At 39.5% G+C, this 25523-nt stretch overlaps 1 protein-coding gene across 20 annotated transcripts in view; it reads right to left on the bottom strand.

Annotated features, from left to right (window-relative positions):
* The window catches only part of SOX5 (SRY-box transcription factor 5), a 614147-nt gene that overhangs the window by 126695 nt on the left and 461929 nt on the right, over window positions 1–25523 (bottom strand). For all 20 annotated transcript variants that reach the window (XM_088164910.1, XM_088164917.1, XM_088164914.1 and 17 more), the window contains 2 exons: window positions 18631–18803; window positions 16104–16172 (listed from right to left, as the gene is read on the bottom strand). In XM_088164910.1, the coding sequence (XP_088021036.1) occupies window positions 16104–16172; window positions 18631–18803 (242 nt within the window). The remainder of the gene's footprint in view (window positions 1–16103; window positions 16173–18630; window positions 18804–25523) is intronic.

Below are 25523 nucleotides of genomic sequence, written 5' to 3' on the forward strand. Positions count from 1 at the left end.
AGTAACATTTGAATTTCAAGTCACTAGAGTATTTTGACATCTCTTTCTACTATTTAACAGGCAGTAACAACAATTTATCATAGTTCCTCTAGGAGGTGTAAAACAAAAATAGCCAAGCATTGTGGGAAATCTACATTGCCAAAGCTTCTGAAATAATCTGAGTGAAGACAAATCACAAGTTAAGAAAGTGTCCTTCATGTAAGTATTTCAGTTTCCTTCTGAAGCAGTAAGAACCTTAGAGATAAGGACCAAACTTCCTACCCTAATCTTTATTTCTAAAAAAAGGGATTGGGCAAATAGGCTCAACATCTTAAGGCCCACTTTTCCCAGGGACTGGATAGAATTAGATCTGAGTAGGTTTATCTCAATCGAACTAGGATAGTTTCTATTAAAAAAAAATAAAAATCCATATTTTAACCAGCAAAGTTTAATCCCTTCTTTTCCTGTGAAAACTCAGATAAGTTTGATTTTGCGCCTCTTGCTGTCTCCATACTCCAGGTATTATGTCATTGCACATTAGACTGTGTCAACACACCGTGACTTCGTTCCCGCTAATGCAAAACCTCGGAAAACATGGAGCCAGGAGATAATTTCAGAGCGCTTTTTTTTCTCTGTTTAATGTAACTCGGTATTTATCCTTCCGTATTTCTGACATTTCCATTGAGTGATAGTCCCAAAACGAAGAAAATCAGTCTTTTGCATGCAAAGCCGTCTTAAAGCAGACTGGTGAGTAGCAATCTTCCTGGGCAGGTGAGCTTCACACATGTCTCAGGAAGCATCTCAGTCTTGTGAAATCCAGGAACAGCAATGACAGGCTTCCAAAGAAGCCTCCTCAAGCCCCCCTTTGGTGGAAAGAAGGCTTAGCCTCCCACAAAAGGGCACCTCCTGAAGGAACAGAGAGATGACATCTCAAAAAAAAAAAACCAAAAAGAGGTGTGAGGCTCTTATAAAGTGTGCCCACACTCCGTGAGTGAAGTTTGCATGCCTGAACTTAAGAAATGGCTGCTTTCAGAACTCTCTCTTTTTTAAAAACAATCTATCTTTTTTTGTATTTAAGTGGCTCAGGTTCCTTAAACATTAAGAAAATTAATACAGAGAAGAAGCCATGTGGAACTTGATAATATTGTAACATCATGTTAGGCTTGTCCTCATCTTGGTCATTTATGTCAGCACAAAGCATCTCTAAATACTCATGTTTGGATTTTATGATGTTTTGTACAAGAGGAGGGAATTTCAGCTTCCTGCAATCAACATGTTATGGTAAAATCAAGTAAAACTTCATGAGTTTTGACTCAATTGGTAATGAAACACCACCAAAACCAGACAACACGTTTCACGAGAAAGAAATCTTTTAGGAAATAGTATTATATAGCATTATTAAAGTCCCATCTTCCACTGTTAACTACGGCATGCTAAAGCAAATGTCAGCCTGGGGGGGCTTAATGTTTCTAAATTAAGCACCCTTCAAACACGCTTTCTGACAGTTATCTTCATATTTTCCACAGATGCTGCCACTGCCACTGCCATAGAGCGAAGCACTAAAATAGATCCAATGCTAGTGTCACATCCAGGCTGTGCTGATACCCCTGCCACCGTAACAGCAGTCGGAAAACTGCAGGAGGAAAAACACACTTTGTGTAGAGGGCATCTGATGGCACTGTGGATGACATTTTGGAAGCTTGGACCACTGATCAAAGCAACAGAAAGTCACCAGCAGAAGGTTCTGTCTCAGACTGAAAGCAGGAGTCCATCTATGTTCATTGCCTAGATATGCACTGTCTTTTAAATACTGAAATGGTGCAAGTTATTCGACTTCTGCAGAGTCACAGGGCAGCCTGTACAGATGCAACATTCTCTAGAGGTTTTGCTTACCCTGTAAATCATTATGCCTATATTCTTAATTGTTTGGCACAGCTCCCAGGACATCCATTACATCTCCTGTGACTAACACAGATTTGTATCTGTTCACCCCTGGGGCTTCCAACCAATAAATGTCTAGGCATAGAGAGAAGGGCATGAAAATAATGCATTATAGGTCAGCAATATTCTGTCAGGACACCTGAACAATATGAGCCAATGAACCAGTCAAAAACATAGTACGAGCCTCTTGTCCCTCTTTGGTTTTCCCTTCTCTGGATTTCTTAACATCTAGAGAGTCACTAAGATTATATTGGAGTGTGGAAGTCCTACTCTAACTAAAAGTTGAGAGAATATTAAATATATATTAGAGAAGGTGGCATCAGGTACTGATTTATGTGTACATTCCACCTACTATACACCTAAGCTCCTTCCACAACTGCCAGACCTCCCTAAAGTATTCCCACAACTAAGCCACAAAAACAGATGAATAGGAGTGTCTCCTACTCAACAGCAGGTGAGGTTGTGTGAAAGAAAAAAGCAAGGCAGGCAGAGAAGCATGTGTGGTAACTATAACTCACTAGAGCAACACCTGCTTCAGTAGATGCAGAGAAAGTGCTTAGTCTCTAACCCATGGTTCCCACTGATAAACTCTGAGGAAGCTTCTCTGAGGCAAGATGATAGTATTTGTGGAGGCAGTAACAAGGAACACTGGGGAAAAAATGCAAGCTCTTTTTGCAGAAACAGTTTGTTCTTTTTAAACCATTCCCATGGCTGCACCCAGGCTCTGAGGGGAGGACGGTATTGGGAAGGTAAAAAGGAATCAGTTCTGTGGAGGCAAACAGAAGAAAAGGCAAACACACCCAAACCAAAAGAGAGCCACAGAAGCAATGAGGGCAGAGGGATGGAGGGCATTTGTGCAAATACAGATTTCATGTGCAATTCATTTAAAGGCAGTGGCATTTTTATCACAAAGAAGAGTTTAATCAAAGTCTCAAGAGATCTGCCATAAAGGAAGCCCTTGCCTTTCTGCCTGGGCTGTCTGAAAGAAACACCTGTTACACACAACAAAAAAAAGGACAAAACAAACAATAGGTATAGAAAGGAGGCCATGGTTCAAACAATGGGAATTGGAGAAGCACAGTTTTCTCTAAATGAAGGACTAGAATCCTATCAAATGAACAGCTGAGGAAAGCGTAATTCTCTATATTTGCAGGGAAGTTGCACAGATTATATGATGGCAACAAATACAATATATGTATCTGAGCTCTGCTTCCTAGGCACCAGAAAAGACAGGAACCTCCTAAGATATCTCTGAGTGGAAGAATAAACTTGCCTGAGCCCAGCTCCAGGAAAAAGATAGCCAGATTTCAAAGGAACACAATGGACAACTTTCCTCCCATGGGATCTTTGCAAGAGTTTCTGCTAAGAGGATACTGAGCTCAAACAACCTTCTCCAAAGGTGCAGAAAGCAAACTCGTGATTTATACAAATCCACCCAAGGACACAAAGGGGATGTGAATAATTCCCAAAATGGATGTTTTGTTTTAAACAAGAAGTGCAAATATTCTTAACAAAGGATACAGAATTCTCTGTCAGTACAATTGATTACAATTCAAGTTTCTTTATTCAGATTGTACTAAAAAGAAAGGAATTCTGAACTGTGCACTAAGAAATAATGCAAGGGAAGTAGAGTTAAAAAACACCCTGATATTCTTGAAGAATATGATTCCAAGCCTGCCTTTCACTTCAAATAAAGAATAAATGCAAGAAATAGATCATAATTCTAATTCTGATCACTAGAATATATCAGCTCTGCAAATCTTTGCTTACCGGTACAATGACAAAGAAATTCCTGGATCTATCATGTATCTGGTGAGCTATCCTACCCAGGGAAACCTCCTACTGCCAGAAACAGGTTCTATGGAAAAACAGAAGCAACATTTATAGGGGTGGCTATAGCCATGAAGACATTCAGAGAATCACAGAAGGGGAAAAGAAGAAGTCTGAAAGTTTTATTTCCTGAAATTTTTCTAGTTTGAAGTAATTTGAATCCATTTCTGCTTATATTCTCTCTTGTTTTATACACATCAGTCTGTTTGCATCACTTGGAAATAATGTGATCATCAATGCCTGGCTCTAAATTAAGGGTTCTCTCTATTTGCCATGTTCTCATGAAGAGGAACTGCCAGCATGGCTGGAGAATTCATAAAGCCCTGAAAAATTCACAACTGTGATGAGTTGCACTTTAGTAAGTATTCATAACCTGTAGCTCCCACTTGGAAAAACATCCTTCCTTCCTCCTAAATTCCTTTAGCGCCATTAAAAATCTATGTTCAGAAAAGGAAAATAGTCATGTTTGTAATTGTTATCTAAAATGGGGCATTCCAAATGCATGCAAAAAATGTGTATAAGGTAGCTTGCATGTGTATAAAAGGTAAGAATGTAATCAATGAGCTGTTTCATAGATGCTTACTTATTTCTGGACTACAAATTTGAACTCCAGGGTTAAACAAATTGGAAATTATGCTTAATTTAGATATATGTGATTCCTAGGGATATTACTAACTTAAAACTTATTACATATGGTACATGAAAAAGCCCCTCTTACTTATTCCCAGCAGCTCAGAAATGCTTAAATGGCAGACAAGATTCTACACACAGTTTGCAAGATAAGAAAACATATTCTCAGCACACAGAGCTTTAAAGGGACAAATGCTACAACAGGTTCCATCAAATACTGTACCATCAGCCCCAGGAGTTTTTTGCTAAAGCACAAAGAATGTGATAAATTAGGAGAAAAGAATTGATTAGATACACAAACTGATCCAGTCCCAGCCCTACTGATGAAGAATGGAAGGAGCAAATGGAGGGTGCTGAAAAAAAGGAGTCAAACTCCATTTTCAACACAACCAGTCCAAATTCAACAAAGGCACTCAAACACTCATCTGCCTTTCTGAAGAGAACAGCAACAGGAAGAAAAGTCTTCTCTATTTTGATGGAGACCAAAAGAGGAAAAAAGCAAACTCAAAATTGGAGGGAAAAAAGAAATGTGACATAGAAAAAGAAGGGACTTCATAATACAGGCTCTTATCCACCACAGCCAGGGAATTGTTCTGTCTGGCTAGCCCAAGAGAACAGAGCATTTCTCCTGTAACTCAAGTGCCAGTTGGCACATCTCCCACGCTGACATTTCAGGGTTCAAACTGACCTGGCGATATACTGTAAGTGGCTGGTACACCAGCATTCTGTGCCTTTACAGTCATCAAAACTACAGAGAAAACCAGTTAAAATAATGCTACATTGGATGAAAAGTCAAGGAATCGAACATTAGGGAATGTCAGAATTAAGGTTGTCAACATAATTTTAATTTTCCCACTTGTGAGTATGGTTTACAATTATATTACCATGTAATTCCGGAATACAGTTCTTTTTTTCAACATGTATGACAGAGATAGATGAGAATAAAATAAAGGTATCTATTTCACTTAATTCTGGCACTTGTAACTGTCAAATGCCTTACTTTGTTACCTAAATAATGTATTTCTTTGCACACTATGTTCACAGCTCACAGGAATATGGAAATACTTCTATCATTTCAGTCCAAATCCATTTTAAATTGCTATTTTGTTGAAACGATCCAGGTTCCAACTTTAGGATAATTTGCTGAACAGTATCACTATTATCTTTTAAATAAGTCAAACCTGATAAAAATGTTGTAATATACACATTGTAGAATTAGTTCGCTCACTGTACCAAATATTTATGCACTCCAAGTACTGTGAATTAAATTTGTCTCATTTCATTATTATTACTTTCCATGTAAGTCTTAATTTTCTTTTTTTGTAAGTTTATTACGCTTATCTTGGAACTTAAATTATTTTATTTAACTTCTAAATACCAGAAACTCTGACATACACCTCTAAATCTCTTCAAAGCATATTTTAAATCAATTTGACTAAAAATCCGAAATGGTTCCTTACAATTATTTTACCATTACAAATTTTATTCAACTTTCATGTGAAAAGTGAAATTAAATGGAGATTCTACCCAAGATGCCAAATAAAGACAGCTGACATGAGATCCATGACCCTCCAGGTAATCTTTGTTCAAGACATAAGACAACTGTACCTTTCCTTCTCTCCAAAATTTTAAGTCAGGGGTCATTCACATCAGCCCTCCAGTCACAACCCCTCAAGGAACTATGAAATGTTTCATTTACTCTTCTTACACTGCCAACTGCCAACTGCCTTTCTCTTTAATTTGCGCATTGCAATCCAGCAGCAGGTAAGTGACAGAGCACAGACAGCTAAAACAGAACTGTTTCCCTTGGCCCCCTGCACGGTGAGCTCATCTTGTCTCCTAAGCCATGCAGGGTAAAGCATCATCAGCTTTTGGACACCAGATGTCCGAAGAAAACCCACGGTGGTGAAGACAATGGTATTGATTCAGTAGGTGGAACCACGCTTTTCCCTCTGAATCATTTGAAGCCATTATCCCAGGGGAGAGTTTGAAGTGCTCTGTTGTGAATGAGCCATTAAAACAGAGTTGTGACCACTTCACATGGCAAGTGGTGAATCAGAAAAGCAAGTCATTGGCAATAGGAACTAAATGATCGTCAAATCTCTCCCTCTTGACAAAAGTATGGGTGCTGGTGGCAACCTTGGAATGCCAAACATAATTAGTATCTCAAATATAGCCATTTTGGCTAGAAAAGCAACCATTTTAGATAGAATCAGCTGGGCAGAATGAGATGCCCAGTGCTTGGAATCATAACAAAAGATAATGGTCCTTACACATCAATGCTCCCAGTGTTGTTAGAGCAGGAGCTGTAAACCTGGCAGCAGTTTTTTTGTTTGAGTAGTGCTAATGGATGTTTTTCGTTTGAGTAGTGCTAATGGATACAGATCACCACTGTGTTCTGTCCAAATTCCAGTTTGGGATGTTATACACTACTTGCTTGTGTCTCCCTGTCCTCCCATTGGAGATTCCCATCCCATCTCAGCTCCAAGTACTTGTGCCTGTATATCTAACAGGTAAACTCCTGCTAAGGCAGGGTGAAACATCATCACCTCCAGTGGACCTGCCCAACCCTACACTGGTTGACAGCACTGTCATTATGGTCAGGACAAGAAAATGTACCCTCATACTCTCACAGGTCAGAATCTCCTAATATACATACCACTACAAAGTAACATTAACAAACATTTACCAAAAGAAATACATCCTCTATTCATGCTATGCAACCCTACAAAACACAGTAACTCCTAAAGAAATCTTAAAAACCATCTTCTGAGTAAAAGCCATGCAATCCCAAGCATACTCCATAATATTGAAGAGGAAATAAATGAGATCTGAATTTAGTTTACAGTTAAATTCTCTTTGGGATCCTTCAGGATGTTCTGTGTCACATAAACTAAATATTACTTGGCCAACAGGGCCAAAACCTCCCAATTTAGAGAAATCACGAGAATAATATGCAGTTGTGAATTTTCAAAATTCGTTTTGTTATGGAGGGGTGATACCCTACAATAAATGCTCTCCAATTATGCAGCCATTGGAATAATTTTGCAACTGGTGACCCTTATAATGATATTCTTGTTTTCAGAGCCAATGTGATGCCACATAGCGATTTGTCTGTTAAATTGAATTTTTGCCTCTAGATAGATAGATAGATAGATAGAAAGTTTATTTTGAAATGTCTCCTAGTGCTTCTGAGCCTGACTGATGTGAGATGTTATTTTGAACATGCCAAAGCATCTGAACAGCTCCAGTCCTTTCTTTTCAGCGTGCATTCCTTGATAAGTGGCAAAGCTTCCCACTTATCAGTCACTCAAAGTGACTGTGGCTGTCAGTTGTGTACAAAGCGCAATCAGTTTGGAAGAAGAGACACCAGCATTTTTCTTCTCAGTTTGAAGCAAACACGTTTTGACTGCTAGTCATTCAATTTTAAAGCATCTTCAATTAGGGGCGGATGAAGATATAAAGAAAACACATCCTAAACACCTCTGCCAGGCAGCAGTAAAAAATTTATTGTTATCTTCTGCTTTACCTTACTGCAGAGGCAGCAGTAGCAGCCTTTTTTGGCTGTACAACAAAAGTGCTCAGGATTACACACACTCCACACAGACAAGACCCCGGCCATAAAGAGTTCATGCTCAGCTTCTCCAGCCACTTACACATGGTACCTTCTGCTCCTGTGCCTCTGCTGCCTGCTTGTGCAAACACCTGCACAGGTGCACAAATATGCACAGAGCTCACATGGCACCCCACGCCACCCATTCTGAATACAAACGTTCACAAAACGGCATATGCTGCTCTACAGCCAATGGAATGCCAAACAAAACCATTAATAAGGCCATGGAAATAGAGACAAGGAATGGAAAGGGAGGGCTGGCAGAAAGCAGAAGTTGCTGCGGGGAAAGGGTAGCTGTGTAAGAAAGGTACTCAGTACCAGGGAGCTGAAAGTGAAATAAAATGCTCATGGTTGATGGGTGAGAGATGCAGAAATTGGAGAGGGGATCTGAAAACAAAAAAAAAAGGGAAATGCCTGCTGAGGAGACAGAGACCAAGATGAGGCCTTGGAGCACAATGCTGCCAGCTGAAATGACTGGATTTGACCGTTGGCCTTTTTCTTACAGTCTTAGATGCTGGATTATTTTGGTGTTTCAGTGTTCTGGTTCTTAAGAAAAAAAAGTTTCTGGCCTTCCCTTGTGATTGTGTGAGAGAACTGGAAAATGGGAACACTGAAAGCTCAGTAACAGAAAGTAAATTAAGAAAAGATGCTAAAACGGCAAGAAAAAAAGTCATGAAGTTCAAAACAGTATTATAATTTGAGAACATTTGGACTGGTAACACTGGAGAAAGCAAATGCCATTGCAATCAAGTAGCTCCACACAGGCAAAAAAGGCTGATTTACCTCAATAAAACATGCCCTTGCATTTTCAATAAATTCAAGTTCACAGAATCACAGAACATTCTGAGTCTGAAGGGACCCACCCACAAGGGTCCAATTCTTCAGAGAATGGCCCGTACAGGGATCAAACCTCCAACCCTGGCAAAGTTAGCACCATGCTCTGACCAACTGAGCTCATGCAAGTTTTAAGCAGATACTCCTGGTTTGCACTGGCACAACTACACCAGTCAAGAAGTTTGGATGGTATAAGGGTATAAAAAAGGCCTGAGATCAAACTACCTGTAGAAACTTGCTAAAGGTAATCTTCAGAATTAAAACCATGGTGCAAAATGATACTCTGCCCTGAAAAAAAGTACAGCTAAAGACCTCGACAATCTTTTACATAATTTAACTTCCCTGGTGAGGGAAGAAAATGAAGGCCCACAAGTTACTCAAAAGTCCAGCCTAACACAAATGTTATTAGCTGAAGTGGAGAGGGCAGAAAGCAATTAGCTCATTCTGACCGATTTTTCTTTTTTTTTCCCTCCCTCTCCCTATTTCCTCCCCCAGTCATGGGGCTTTGTTTTGTTGTCGTTGTTGTCTTTGGTTTTGTTTGTTTGTTTGTTTTTGGTTTTGTGTATGCGTGTGGTTTTGAATAACTTCTTTCCCAAGGGATTTTTCCTGCTCAAGGGACAGGCGCGTTATTCTGATAACTGATAGGACATCAGCTGCAGAGCTTTGTGAGGAACAATTGTTTTGCCTCTTTGCTGGCAACGTCAGTGGTTTGGGAAGAGGTTGCAAAGTCATGGGAAAGGCTGTAGTGTGACTCCTTTTTGGGTCTCACTGAATCCAGTATGCCCGTGTTTATAAATTGCGGGAAAACAGCTGCTCCTGACACATGATGAATTTGGACAAAATGTCCCCACATCTATGAGTCTGTTCAGTTTGACTGTGCAATCATAGCTTGTCACATCCACACTGGCAAAACAAAACAAAACAAAAAACAAACCATTTCAGTGGACAGAGCCTGTTCTAAAAATATTTTGGAGAGTGAGGAGGAAGATACTTTCTCACAGTTTCCTACTGAAGAAAAGTCTCATTAAACTCCCACTAATATGAACAAGAGCCTTTTCTCCATGTTCAGTGGGAGTTGGATCAGGCCCTCACTGCAACAGCTTTATTGTCTTACCAAGGAAACCTTTTGTCCTCACCTCTGTCTAATATGGAAAGAGGACCCTAATTATGGAAAAACTAATATTGTTCTGTCTTGCAAGGGCTTGCAAAGCAATTGTAGCACCACAAAACATTGCTCTGCTCTTACTGACTTGTCAGAACAGCAGAATTCCCAGGGAAAACGGGAATTCAGAAGCAATAGGCATTATTAAATTTGTAACCAAGCCCTTGTGTAGTAGCTGCTCATTTTTGTCTCCAGTGAAGGACTCATCATCTCCAGCCTTTTAAAGCTTCGAGAGAACTCTGGTTACAGACATGTGAGAGGTTGGGAACAAGGAAAGAAATGCCCCAAAACCTTGTGGCTGCACTGAGGAGACAATGACAGGGCAAAGATTAAGAGTAAGGATCTCTACTCTCCTTATTATAAGCCCAAAGTTCTCCAAGGATTTAGCTCATATAGCTCATAGCCTGCTGGAGTTTTTTTTGAAGCAGCACACAAAAAATGAATGGCTTCCAGCCATGCTGGAAGTATAATTTAAGACTGCAAACTTGTTGGGGCAGGGAAAAAAATCTTCACATTTCTTTTTGTACAGTGAATTAATCTGTGCCTTCTCTCAACAAGAGAGAGAAACTGGTACCTTCTACAACAAAACAAAAAGAACACAAACAGGCCTAGATATCATGCAGCCAGCTCTGGATAACAGATGATTGCTCACCTGAGGAGTTCAAAACAAACAACAAATCTAAACAAAAAAACATTATTGCCATAACTGCGTGGGTAAATTATGGTATCTAAAGTACTCTGGAAACAGGTCTCTACCACTGTTTTGGAAGACTGGAATCAATCCAGAACTTCCTGCTGTTTGGAAAGTTTTGACAATAACAACTGTGTCATTTCAAAACTTTGCATGTTAAGCTTAAGAAATATTTTGCTGAACTTCTGTGTAACTCAGAAACCAAATCTTTCTTTCCTCCACAAAAATATAGCTACATTTTGAAAAACAGATCTGGCTGAAAAATGGACTAGTCATCCCGCAGGAAATTCTAAGTTCAAGATTTTATTACATTCCAAACTGGAACAACATCTTAAACCTCAGAAGGTAATGAGAATGGGAATATTCTGGTTTGAGAAGACACAAACGCAGCCAGGCCTGTTCATCTCCCAGCACAGCTCATGGGGAAAGGGACACAGCCAGCTGACAGCGGGTGGGAGGATGGAAACCTGGATCCAGACTCAGGAAGGAAAGCCTTCTTTGGAGCTGGGAGGACATGCAGGGCATCTGAGTGATTCAGGAATGCCAGAAAGCTTGCAGCCCCAAGGCACACGATGCCCAGAGGGCTGTGGTGCCCACACTTCCTTCCAGACAAGCTTCTGAGGGGCTGCAAAGCTTGAGGCCATCGAGGCCACAGCAAGTTTTCCACCTAGGAGCTGGCAAAGCCACGTCCCACCTGGCAGGTGAGATACCAAAATGGTTAATTCAATTCTTACTGTGCCTGTGAAATTTTTAGCAGAGAAATAAGGCCTGTGAAAGCTGCTTTCAGCAAGGACAGTTGGGAGATAAGAAGAAGACATCTGGCCCAGAAACACAGTGATAGACAAAACAAAGGACTGAATCTCTGGGAACTTGGGGTGGGATTTATGGTAATGGGGTAAACTGTGATATGCACAGAGAGATTGTACATAAGCAACCCTCTTGCAGAATCATGTGCCCACTTTAGGTTAGAATCTCCTGCGTGCACCTTCAGGCCTGAATGAAATTATTCCTTCTTTAACACAACTTTAGTGTTGGAGAGATTAATTACAATATTTCAGGCATTTGGTAAAAGGTGGAGTAGACCAGAGACACTCGCTCCAGCTTTGCATCAGAATTTAGTTGGGATTCCCTCATTCTCAGAGGTCTAAACTTTAACACAATAAAAGGGTCCTTTTAAAACATCTGTTCTAGTGCTGAATGAATCCTAACACACACAGTCAACAAATGGTTGCTGTCTGGCAGGAATTGCCCCCAAGTTTCAGAAAGCACTTGGTTCTTGGGCTAAGTATGTCACTCAGAAAAGAATACAAATTAGTGACCAAGTATTGACAGTATTAAACCAAAAATGTCAAACAAAACTGTGGCCTAAATGTTAGAAACACTGTAAAGCAGCGTTTTTGCTTCCCGCTGCTTTGAGATCTTAGTTTTGCATTATTGGCAACCTGAAGTGTTCCAAGATCTTGAGCTGGGCTCTCCAAAAAAATTTTTGACTAAAAATCAGAACAGATTAGAAAACAGCATTTGGCCTCTGTTTTGTTTGCCTTCTAATTTTGGAACTTGTAGTGCTCATGGTTTCAGATTTTGCCTGGAAATATGAGAGTTGGAAGTTTACATTTTGGAGAAATGAAAGCTGGCATTTTTGTCATCACATGACTCCAAGAGCTGGGGCTTGAGGGAAAAACATAAAACATTGTCAGGTTTTCTACAAAATTGTGAGATTAGCAGTATCAGTTTTATCACAATTTAGGCTGCAAGGTTGACCTATTTTCTCAACAGTGCCCTACTGAATATGAATTGCTTTATGAATTTTAACAACCATATTTCATTTTAAATGTAGTTCAATTAAAGTGACATTCGTCACTGAGCTTCAAAGCAAACCCTTCCATCATCATCCTAGGCTAGACTTTTTCTCTGAACAAGTGAACTGCACGACCCCTCCAAACTTTGTGTTTCAGAAACATCCTTTTTGGAAGGACATCTTCGGGGTGTACTGGGGGACTAGCTCAGCATCATGAGCATCTTCCAAGTTTCTTTCACTCTCTGCCCACCTGACATGACAGCTACAGAGCCCCAGACTTCTCCAGGTTCTAGAGTAAGGGCACCAGGAAGCAGATTATGGACTCACAAAAGATGAACAGGTAACCATAGAGTTCCCTTGAGGCCCTGAAGGACAAAACCGACCTGAATCCAAGAACTTGCTGAGCTGTACCAGGTGTCAGCCTGTTCTACAGCTGCAAATCACTACCACTCTAAAATACAATATGAAATCTCTGGGGTTGCTGATGCACAAGAGCTGTCACAACTCACATTCCAGTTCCATTTATGGTAAAACAGCAAGACTTAGGGGTGCAGGGGAGAAGACCACAAATACTCAGCAGGCAGACACTGTTCCAGTGAAAACCTTACACACAAATATTAGGCAGAACAGAAAGCAGTGTGCATGGGAGGATGCATTCCAAAGTGGCATAAAAACAAATGGGGGAGGGTTAGTTAATTATTCAGAGAAACTCAAACCTCTTCATAAATTAGGTCTAGAACATCCTGAAAAGTAGAAAAAAAATCATAAACATTTGCCAAAACACAAAATCCTACCTAGACCCCATTTTGGCATTTTGAGGTAGTACAGATTCTCAAATTTAATCTAATCTGCAACTTTTCTCCAGTTTACTTAACTCTCTGTACAAACTCCTTGTTTTCTGTTTTAGTGACACCACCTTCCAATTAATTCAGAAGAGATGAGCTTGGAAAAGACATGTCAATTAGAGACTCACATGCCAGGCACATTTTTCTAAGCTCAAGGAAATAGAGCATCTTACTCCAGCATCACAGAAGTGCAAGTTTAATTGAGCTGTAGATACACTGAGCATTTGCAGTCCTCTAAGGAGGAGAGAGACATCACAGCCTCTCCCTGGTTATTTATCGTGCATCAGTGATTGGGTAAGAAGAGAGGGAACTGTTTCCAAGTTAGAACACTGAGAGGAAGGTCTCATAAATCATGGGGTCAGCCAGGTTATGCTTTTTTTAACCTTAAGGTATTACACTTTCAATACAATATTTCAGTAGCTTTTTTCTGTGTAATAATTTATCTGGAATTATGGCAACTCTTATAAGCTTAGAAAAAAATTGGCTCAAGTAAAATGATTCCTTTGTCATAAATAAGTTGTGTTCATAACTACAGCATAATCATTCATCTGCATGTAAGTCAAATAGTTATCCACTCTTTGTAGAATATTTCCCTGTCAATAAATCTAATGCTATTTCAGATCTTCAGGCCAGTGTGTCAGAAGCCCGTTAGATTAATTAGGGCAAGGTCAGAAACGCTGAACTCACAGCTACATTCTTGTCACAGTTTTCTTCCACCTACCATAACCCATAAGCTGACTGTAAACTGACCATTTTAAACATGGACATGTTAGGGTGACTTCATTGTCTTAATTTATGTACAGAGGATGATTTCTTTAAGAACTGTTTTTTTTTCTCTGACAGTCACTAATTGAGGAGAAATGTTTTGCTTTGTATTCATGGTCAATAATGATTTTTCCATTTTTAAATGTTTTTCCCTTCAGAGTTATGGGCTTCAACCAGGGTTCATGAAAATTCAGGATCATACAGGCACGGAACCGCCCAGATTGCCTGTGCAGTACAACTAAGAATTCACTACAAACAGATCAGCTCTGTGGGAATGAGAGAATGAGAGAATGAGAGAATGAGTATTCTCTCTCTGCCTGTTCAATTCTTGACCTTTCTTGTCTGACCATCCAAAAGGAGGGTGCCACAAATCTGATGGGGTTTGTGTGAAGTGGACCCTGGAGGTGAAATTCTGACCTCGGCAGGGTCAATATTTCATCTGAAATCCCTTGAGACAGACCTCCAAATCATTTCTAAGGATTGCAGCTTCTATCAGATGGTAGTTGGCTGACTTTCATTTACTACTGACTTAGGTCAAACTTGGACCAGGGATCAAGAGATGAAAGGCTCTATATCTCATTATCAATAACCAGGGTTTTCTTCACTACCCTAAAAACAACATACTTCATTCTTATCTACAAGGCGTTAAAACTTAAAAGGGTTGGGGTCAAATCATGTTACTTCAATTTATTTTTATTCACTGCTTATAAAACAACTTCCTCTCTTGCTGCCATAGCTAAATGCTAAAAATATAAATATTTTCCTTGCTATTGTACAGATTTTGCTATTGTTTTTCTTTTAAAGTCTTATTAAAAATGCAGCAATAAAGAAAAATCTCTCCAACACACAAATTAAAGAAGAAAAGAGTGCAGAGGCTGAGGCCAAACCAAGCCTTACCGATCTCAAAACTATTTTCAGCAAAGCACATCTTGTATAGAAGTTGCCTTATAACAGAGGGCTGGACGTTCCCAGGAGTTTTTCATAAATACACAAGTCCTGATATGGACAGAATGTCCTCTGGAATGACAGAGCCTAGTTTTCTTCTAGTATGAAGCCATACAGCTCCTCTGACCTGGCTGGAATTAAGTTTTCTTAAAAGGGTGACAATTGTGATTGATAATTTTAGGCAACTCACTCTGAAATACTGACAAAAAGCTTTGGAGGGAGAATCCTGTTGCTACTGAACAAGCAGAACACAGTCTACAGTAACTTGCAATGCTCTGTACAGAACTGCATAATTAAACAACCGGAGATGTTACCCCGATCCTAGACATCTGTAAGAAGTCAAACCTCTCCTTTGTTATTCTGTGGAAGCCTTCACAAGCAAACTGATTTGCATTATTCCCAAAAAAGGAGCATGCACATGGAAGAAAAGTAATGAAATACAGTCAATGGCATGAAAAGAAACTTCTGAATACATTAAGGAAGAAAGAGGCTAAATAAAGTTTACTGGTTATGCTGGTTTAACAACTTTTTCTACTACTGGGAATAAACCTGTAGATACCAGGAACTTACACAGCTGCTCTCTTGAATCTAACCAGCCTTTTGACAAGTTTCTCACTCACACAATACTTCACCACAAATAAAAATTTCCAGACTTTCAACACCTCAGGCAGAGGGAAGAAGGCACACTTGATTATCAATCACTGAAGAGAACTGCTTCAGTAAAACCTCAAAAACAGAGCTGTAGAACATCAGTTCCAACCAAATTCTTTGTGGCAATGCTTTTGTCACTCCTGAGGAAAGAGGATTTGGTCCTGCAAATGCTTGCTTGCATGACCAGCTCCTCTAACATCTCCCTGCTCCTAGAAGAACCATGTTAATCATATAAGGCCTTCCAGAAACTGACCTTTTTCGCTAAATGACAGGTAAAACCCTCATGCGTTTCCATAAACAAGATGCCAGCCAACTGCAGAGATTCTTAAAGAAACTATGGCAATAATAGCTGAGGGAAAGAGTGGGGAAAGGGAAAGGAAGAGAGATAACAGGAGCATGGGAGGAGACGTGTCTCTGACCTGGATCTGTTGCTGAAGAAGGTTAATTTTGTGTTGCTGCTGCAGAAGCTGCTGCTGTTGTCTTGCAATCTGTGAAGAAATTGCACAGAAGAAACATGAGATATGGATCACCATTCCCAGAGTCCATCCATAGGAAGCTTCAACCTTGTTTAGTTCTTTAGCTAAGAAACCTTCAAGGGTGGGCGGCAGCAGCCTGGAGACTGTTGCTCAAGCAAGGGGCACACGTTCAGGAACAATTCATTGCTAATCCTAGTGAAAAAAGGAATCTTACAGAAAATGTTGCGCTGCATGTGATGACAAGAACCTATGCAAAAATCTTACTGAAATGGCGCTGCTAAAATTCCCCAGGAGAGAGAACAATACCAGCAGAGAAACTGAAAAATAGTGGAGGAAGGTAGAAAAGGCAAAAAAGTAGGATGGCCAGAAATACTCTTCTGTTTGGCTCAAAAAATCTGCACAAAAATAAATAAAAAAAAAAAAAAAAAAAAAAAAAAAAAAAAAAAGGCAATCTGACACCATGGAGGGAGGTTGTTAGTGTACTTTTTTAAGGTAGAAACAGGCACAAAGAGACTGGAACTGAGTTTGGAAAAATCACTGGCTCTTCAATGTGTGTATCAACTGCAAGAAACTACGGGGGCAGGCAAGGCTACAAGGCTCAACACTGAAACCAGTTTATGGAAGTGGATGGAGTCGTTCTAAGCCTCCTCTCAAAGCCAAGTGCAATTTTCCATAAGAACTTCCACCCTGCCTCTCTGCTAAATGATTGCAAATGCTACTGTAGACACATTTTATACACTGTGAGGAAAAAAGCAGACGTTAACAGAATGGAATTAAGAGTTCTAAAGGCCGGAGGGAGATAAACTATTCTTGAACTTATAAAGCAAATTTGAAAAACTTTCATTTAAGTTATCACAAAAGCTCTGCTCTCATGAACAGCCAGTGCAGCAGAACAAACATTAGAAAGAGCTCTGCTCTTCCCCTGTGTTATGAGTACACATCTCAGGGTCAGCTGGTAACTTAAACATACTTACTGGGAGAAATTTTGTGCTTTCTTCCCTTCAGGTATTTTCTTTTCTTTCTATTATTAGACTATTTGCATAAGAAACACTCACTTATAGTTAGCTCCACATTGAATAGATTAAATAAATGTTTTCTTTCTGGAGCCTTTCTTTAAGACAAAAAAAAAAAATATCACTACATTTTTTCAGAGTTTGGATAGTTTGATTTCTGCATACTACAGAAGTATACACAATTCCTTCAATTAAAAGAAACCCTAGTTATCCTAATTTCTTATTGCCTTTTTCCATTGTCTTAATTTTCTTTTTCACTTTCAAATCCCTCAGCCATCCTGTAGCACTAGTGACTTTAAAAGGCAGGGTAAAGGGAATAGCTCATACAGCATGTCTCCTCATGAAAGACTCTTGCCAATTCCACCTTCACTCCTTCATCTACCTTTGCTGTTTTAACAACAGCATGTACAAATTATCCAGCTTAAGGTAAGTCACTTCTGTTCTCCCAGTGTGGGATTTCAGGCGTGAGGCCAAAATACCCTTTGTTTAAGATAAGGTTGTTAAATAATTAAAAACAGGGAAAAATCAAGGCTAAATATCTGAAGGTATCAGCAGTGGCTTAGAAATATTAAGACTAGCTTAAGTACAATACCAGCACTGAATATGACAACTATGACAGATTTCAAAGAATTTGTGAGTTTCATGAAACTCACATAGCTGCAATTCCGTGATAATTTTTTAAACTAGATATCTAAATATTCTCTGCTCATGTTCAAGTAGAAAAGCAGACGTTAATTTCTGTAAAATCTGCACAGTGAAATCTGTGAGAAAAGTTAAATTTTTGCCTAAAATGTCGTGTGTCCATGCATGCACATTGGAACTGATCACATGTGAAAATCGTGTTTGCATTTCCAGTAAAGGGCATAATTGCAAGAACTGAAAATCAAGCCTCTCAAGTGTAGCAGAAAAAAAGTCACACTTGTTCACCGACTTTATATTATTCTCTGCTTTTTTCCACAGTTGGCAGAACCCAACCTTTTTCATTTCTCACACTACAATTCAAGTGCTGCATTTTGCTCTTTTTATACCTATTCAGTATTACTGAATTAAAGCAGTTTTGGTGGATTATGCAGGAGGGCTGAATTTGCCTGTTTATTTACAAATAGTTTAAAAACCCAAACAGTACTGAAAGATAATACTGAATCACAGAATACTCTGAGCTGCAAGGGACTCACAAGGACTATCAAGTGCAACTCTTAAATGAATGGCCCCTGCAGGGGCTGAACCCACAACCCTGGCATTATTGGCACCAGGCTTTGAACAACTCCGAGATGGATATATTACAATTTAAATCATTATTCTGGTATGTTTTTGTTCAAATTTTTTCACCTTGGAGAACAAATGGAAAAGATTTTGGGTGCAGAGCAACTTTTAGAGTGCGAAGCCTAAAAGATAAACTACTGGAAAGTCCTTCTAGAAAATTATTTAAGCTGAAAGCCACTGTAATAATCACTCACCTGTTCTTGTTGCTGCTTAGCCAGCTCCATTTGCTGGCGTTGTTTCTCGATCTGAGATGCAGCCAACTTCTTCTGTTCATCGTGAGCTGCTAGCAGCTGTTCCCTCAAACTGGTCAGCTGATTGATCATACCCATGAGCTGCCTTTCTTTCTCAGCGAGGCTTTCTGGAGTCCCTGGGCATCATATGGTAGGGAAAAAAAAAAAAAAAAGGGGTAAGGAGAAGAGAGGAAATTTAGAGCGATCCAGCTCTTTATTTTGCAGCTTTACTGTAAGCAAAGTTTTAGGAGAACCAAAGAGCAGCAGCAGCATATTGCAATATGCTGCACACTAAGACCTGCTCCTCTACAGAAAAATGAGCCATGGAGGATAAATCTGTACACAGGCTTTGATCTTGTGTCCCCCTTCAATGTTTCTTTGCCCTTTCATTTATTTTCCACTGCCTTTCTGTCAGATTAATAAAGTGAAATAATACTGCCTATTTTGAGAAAGTTTTAAAGTTTTAAACAATGGGGATCAAAAAAATCAACCCTTCCAGGTTTGTAAGACAACTATATTTGTATCAGAAACTTAGGGAAAAGATACAGTTTCTGTAAGTGTTGAAGCACTGATGTAGGGTAAGCATTAACATCCCTCTATAACATGTTATATCATCTACATCCCCGATTAGGATTAAATTATATAGTATTTAAATTGTCAATAGCTCTTATTGCTGTTGCTGCCACCAAGATGCACTTTGAATGAAAAAGTCTTCTATAAAATGAATACCTGAGTTAAACACAGCTCAGCATCACTCTCATCTGTACTGTTAGATGTTTTTTTAATAGTAGAGCTCAGCAGATACAGACAGAGGCTCTCACCACCTCACTTTCATAACAATGCTGAAGAAATTATTTTTCTACCCAGAAGGACAGTGGTTAAAAGGGAAGAAAAAATTCCAAGAAAAATCAAAAGCTATGAATCATACACTACAAAAAAAAAAAAAAAAAAAAAAAAAGAACTTTTAATATATGTAGAATCATTTGACTGTGAATTTAAAAGACCTGAAAATATGTGTAGCAGCTAATCCACAGATATCCCCAATACCACCACACCCTCTCACATGAGTCAGATCCTATGAAAACCTTTCTGAAAAGCCTTTAGGAAAGGATTAAGGCTATCAGTGTCAATGCCTTCTCTGAAAATAGCCTGCTTTCAGGACTACCCTGCCATACAAACCTCTTTCAAACACAGGAAGCATTCTTCTGCCAATGTCACCAGTGCTCTCCAAGTGGAAAAAAAAAAAAGGAAAAAGAAAAAAAAATTGGCGACTATAGCAGACATGTTCCTAGCCAACTATCAGTCAGACATGGAAAAGAGCTACTGGTAATAGCTCATTTAGTCTACCCCCCTGCCAGTGCAGGAATGTTCCCTACAATATATTTACTACAGCTTTCTAGATTGGATTGAAATGTCTGAAATGGTGAATCATCTACTGCTTGCTTTGAAAGGCTGAACCACAGCCTTTGAGGTGGCATCAGGGGAGCTCTTTGCTTGATAGTTAGCTTAATTTACTTTTTTGTTTGTTTGCTTGGTTGGTTTTTTTCGTTACTTTTACTTAATTTCAATGATGTGATCCCAAGCAACATCCCATTTCCTACATTATCCAAGTTCAAGGACTAAAATCCATTTGTAGACAGCCATATGCAAGTGGAAAACCACAAAGAATCACCAGAAAAAAAAAATGTGACAGAAGAAATGTAACTAAATTGTTTTTTATTAGGGCTCTAGAAATTTCTGTAAAAATATTCTCACTACATAGCAAAGAGCTACAGCAGAATATTCTCAGATAGAGCCTCCAGAAAAACTGTGGCACAAGCTGGAAACTTGAGAAACACACTGTAACAGAAACCATAGGACTTTAAACCTGTTCTGCTAAAAGCTGTGAGGAAGAATGGAAGCCAGTGCTAAAGCACTATCACGGCTGAAGAAAACACTTCTAACTATGCTTTTTCCTTCCAACATTAGAGACAGAGAACTGCTACAAGTAATGCATTTGCCACCTGGCCATGGAATTAATCAGAAGTTTCTATTGCCACTCTTCCATCCTTTGTTTGTTTTTCCCTGGGAAAAAAAGGTGCAGTGTTTCCAAGTGGTGTAGAAGAATTACTCTAGAAGGCAGCCCCTGTCTTGGCCTGTCCACGTGGGTTTACCATAATGCTCCTCTAATGAACACTATCATGCACTGATACTGCCACTATAACTGAAACATCTGAAAACAAAATATTTTGTACTTATTTATTCTGCATCTATTTTATTCCTAAATATTACTGGGGGTGGATGGATGCAAGCATGAGAGAGAGGGCAAGAATGTCCTACAGAAAGAAGGAATACACAGGACTGCCTCAGTCCCTGAGTTAGGGTAAGCAAAAGGAAATTACTGTCAATTTCACCAACACACATCACAGCTCCTCAGCCAGTACTGGCTCATTGGTGTATTTTGAGCTACTACAGTAGCTTTCAGTTGGGAATCAAAAAGCACTTTGTAAAGTTAAATTAATCCCCATCTTTAAATTAATCTGAAAGGTGGAAAAATGTTTCCATATGTGTAAACTGACAGACAGAGAGATCACAGGGTTAGCTACCAACAGCAGCAGAAAAAGACATGCTGATATCCAACCCCATGTGTCAAAGTTCTGGCTGTGCTTCCTGGAAGGGAACAGGACACTCTGTGTGCCACTGACCTGACACTGCACATCCAGCTCCTGCACTGCTTCTCCAGACTGACTGACCCACAGAGCAGCAAAAATCTTCCTCACCAGGAAAAGAGCAGCTTTATCTGAATTCCAAGAATGAAGTCCTGCACCCATCTCCGGGGTCCTCAGCACAGGAAAGACATGGACTTGTTGGAAGAGGGACAGAGGAGGCCAGGAACATGATCAGAGGGTTGGAGCACCTCTTTTATCAGAAAGGCTGACAGAGTTTGGGCTGTTCAGCCTGGAGAAAAGAAGGCTCCAGAGACACCTTCCAGTACCTAAAAGGGGCTTATAAAGATGGGGACAAACTTTTTAGCAGGGCCTTCTGTGACAGGACAAGAGGCAATAGTTTTAAACTAAAAGAGGGTCCATTTAGCTTAGATACAAGGAAAAAATCGTTTACAGTGAAGGTGATAAAACACTGAAACAGGTTACCCAGAGAGGTAGTGGATATTCCATCCTTGGAAATTTTCAAGGCAGGTAGGACAGGACCTTGAAGAACCTGGTGTAGTGAAAGGTGTCTCTGCCCATTGCAGGGGGTTGGACCTGATGACCTCCCAACCCAAACTATGACTCTAAGAGTAAGCAGGCAGTGCAATGAAGTGCCAATGCAGACAGCAAAAGCACAGACACACTGCAGCCATGCAGCCAGGGACAAATCGACTCAGTCTCTTCATTATTATTCAGTTTTAAAAGAAAATCTGAAATGCCCACAAGGGGTGTTTTATATCCTACTTAATAAGTACAATGCATAATTCCTTGGGTTTATACAGCTGGAGTGAAAGTAGTCTGACAAAAGGCAGACTTCTTGCATTATATTTCTCAAGCTATTTTAGTTTGCTAATAAACCAAAGGGAAAATTTATCAGCATCAGCGTCATAAAAAAAATCTTCAGTTGGAGAATACTTCCTGGAAAACATGGCTTAGTAGGTACATTTTTTTTTCACAGGACTAAGCCATCCTTCCAGTAACTGGAATAGTACTTAATGATAATTTCAATTCTTTGTGGTAATAATTCCTTGCAAAATAAGTACTTGGATAGCCATACTCTCAAGTGACCTGCACAAAACCAGAGGCAAGAAAGATCAGCTATGTGGCTCTAATGAGAGATAGTCAGCTCTGTGCAGATTTCCCCTTGTCTTACTCACACATAAGTCCCATCGATGATGAATCATAGTTTTGACATATCTTGCAGGTAACTGGTGGCTTTTAAATGTGTGAAAGTGAAAATAAAGGGAAGTACTTGAATCAGACAGTCTTGATAATAATGTTAAGTGCTTGCATTTAGTTTAAGTTTGGTGCTTTTTATGTCAGTCTTATTACCTAGCACACCTTTTCTATAATTACCTTCATGGAAATGGTCAACAAAAGTGCCATTCCACAGTTGCCACGGCCAATCCTATATTACTTTGCATAACATGTGAAGGCCAAAGCATGGACAGTGTTATTTATTTAATGGTGAGGTCAGGGCAACAGTGGGGTCACTACATTAGTACAAACAGTTATAGGAATTTTTTCTGGTGTATTAGAAATTACTACAGAGTTAAGAGCTCCAGTTGTTTTTGTACCCTTTTCTAGATGCTGTAGACTGGGGGTAAACAAGGATGGTGGTCCTAACCTTACTACTTTCTCTCTGTCAACCTGCATGAGATCTAAACCTGTATCATTGTGTGAAGTGTCCTGGCAGCTAAGGGATTTCCATTTAAAGAATTCTGTAGCTTACAGGGCAAAATATGTCAGTATTTTAAGCAACTAAGCCAACAACAGAATAAAGACAGTCGCTCAAATTATGCTACTTATGAATTAATGAACTATCCACATGGCTGCTAATCCTGCTAGAACTTGGGAGGGGGTGCAAACCCCTAGCCCCAGCAGACATCTTCAGCTGCTTCCTTACTAAACTCCAAGCGGCACGGAGTTGGGAATGGCTCTGGAGCTGGCCTTTACACATTGCAGTGCTCTCACTTCAGCCAGGCAGCAGGGCTGAGAGAAAAAAAACCAACTGTCCATTACTGCAGCATACAGCTTGACAGCAAGGTAGACCACTTCACAGAACTACTGAGTGAGGAGCCAAAGGAGAGTGCCTTGGAACAGTGGCTGCCTCAAGAACTACTCTTAATTACTGTCAGATCCACGACAAACAGATATTGCACATTTTATGTTTAACAAGGCTTTTAACCACCAGCCCACCTGCCTTTCAGGAGATTGCTGTAGGTGCTCTCTGTGGTCTGTCACTGCAATGGCAAAATGTGGATTTTTCACAACTGATCAAAACAATTCAGGCAAAGGACCATCAAAGTACACACTGTGGGTTGATAACTGCATAAAGGCCCAAGAAAAGATGCTTTCCAGATGCGTCAGCTTATCCTCTATTACCACGAAGAGAGACTCAGAAATAAAACCCATGTTTGTGGATGAAACACCCACAGCAGATGGCAATAAAAGAAGACTCAAATTAGTGGCATTCTGTATCGCCAAACCTAAACTTCATCTCAGATCAACACTACCCATAATAGTGTTTAAGTAGTAGAAGAAATTTACTCAAATGTGAAATAAACTATTACACATTCTTAGTTCTGATTCACAGTCTCAGACTGGCAGTGGCAGTAACATTTTAATAAACATTAGAATGAAGACACCAATATGACCAAATGACACACTTAAAGTGAGAAAACGAACAGGAGAAACCTTGGCATACCCACCCAAAACAGAACCAAAGCAAAAAAAAAAGGCAGAGAAACTGCTTTTGCGATCAAAACAGTAAATACTTTATTATAATTTATTAGACAGAATGAGAATGTAAATGAGAAATCGAGAAAGCCAATATTTTCTTTAACAGACATTCTAAGCTTTTGCTGCAAATGTTCAGGCAGTGAGAGTGTTTGCTTCCAGACAGCCTAGGGATGTGCATTCTGCAGGGGCAGAGGTATGGCAAGGCTCTCCTCAATCCCTCTGTCATGCCCCCTTAAACTGCTAGGAATGGCATCAGCCAGGGCTGCTCGTGTGCACACTCACCCATACAGACAGTGAAATCTATCTACCAAGTCAGTTTACTATCAAGGTAATTGCATAAATAGCTTTTGAACTGTCAGAATGTGTCTTTCAAAGGAAAAATCAAAGAAAACAATGCACATGTACAAAGCCCGGAAGACATAATAATATTGTATTATGTTCATATCATTAACTGTGGTTACAAAAGAAAAAAAAAAGCCTCCTGTATCTACAAAGTTTTCTATGGGGAAAAAAATCATTAAATGGAAATAAGAATATTTTGAAGTACTCTATTCGAATAATGTTAAGATGCATAATAATAATAATTAGAGCATGCAGTATAAAGCATTTTTTAATTTCAAAGCACTACCTAATTGATCTAAAAGACTGTTTGCAGGTAGAAATGTAGTGGTATGCATTATGTTTTTCAAGAGCAAACTAAGTTATGAAGCTTTTAGCAACTTGCCGAAAGTCATTCTGAACTTTATGTGGTGTAGGAGGTTTTATTGCTGGCCCCGATGAAGTCACCAGCAGAACTATTTCAGCAAGGCCAAGAATTTCCCCACTGACTTTTAACAGTAATACACGTTAAATAGATAATTAAGTCTGTGTTTGACCCAGTTGGAGACTAGGTAGGGTTTCAGCCAAGGGGACCCTTATAAATGAACCAATTATTGATGTCATCAAATTTACCAAGCAACAGAACCATGCCACAACACGGTTTCTGTGTAACTTTGATGTAACAACAGTGTGGCAAGCACTGAGCTACAGCCCATACATGAGCTAAAGACTGAGTCACCTCGAAGTATTTCCTGCAACGGTGTGTTTTTTCAGTAGACTTTTTAAGCTAGCGAAGGTTACAGTTTTGATACAAAAATGAAGCAGGTTTTGCAAACTGAATAGTCAATTAACTAAGCTATCCTCAGAAAGAGTAAAATCTTACTCGTTCTAACTGTACCAAATCCAAGGAATAAATAAAATTATCAGTAGTCCATAAAATAAATATATTTTCTAGCGGGTTTTCTTACAGTATCTTTTCTTACCCCATTATCAACTGTTTTTTCCCCACTCCTTGCCACAGTTTTAACCTTGACATATTAGAAATCTAAACTCAACAATACTTTGCTCAGTAAGGAAACCAGGAAAGTAAAACAGACAGGCCACCTAATC

The sequence above is a fragment of the Sturnus vulgaris genome, chromosome 5 (assembly GCF_052056855.1).
Source record: "Sturnus vulgaris isolate bStuVul1 chromosome 5, bStuVul1.hap1, whole genome shotgun sequence".
In the NCBI taxonomy this organism is placed as follows: Eukaryota; Metazoa; Chordata; class Aves; order Passeriformes; family Sturnidae; genus Sturnus; species Sturnus vulgaris.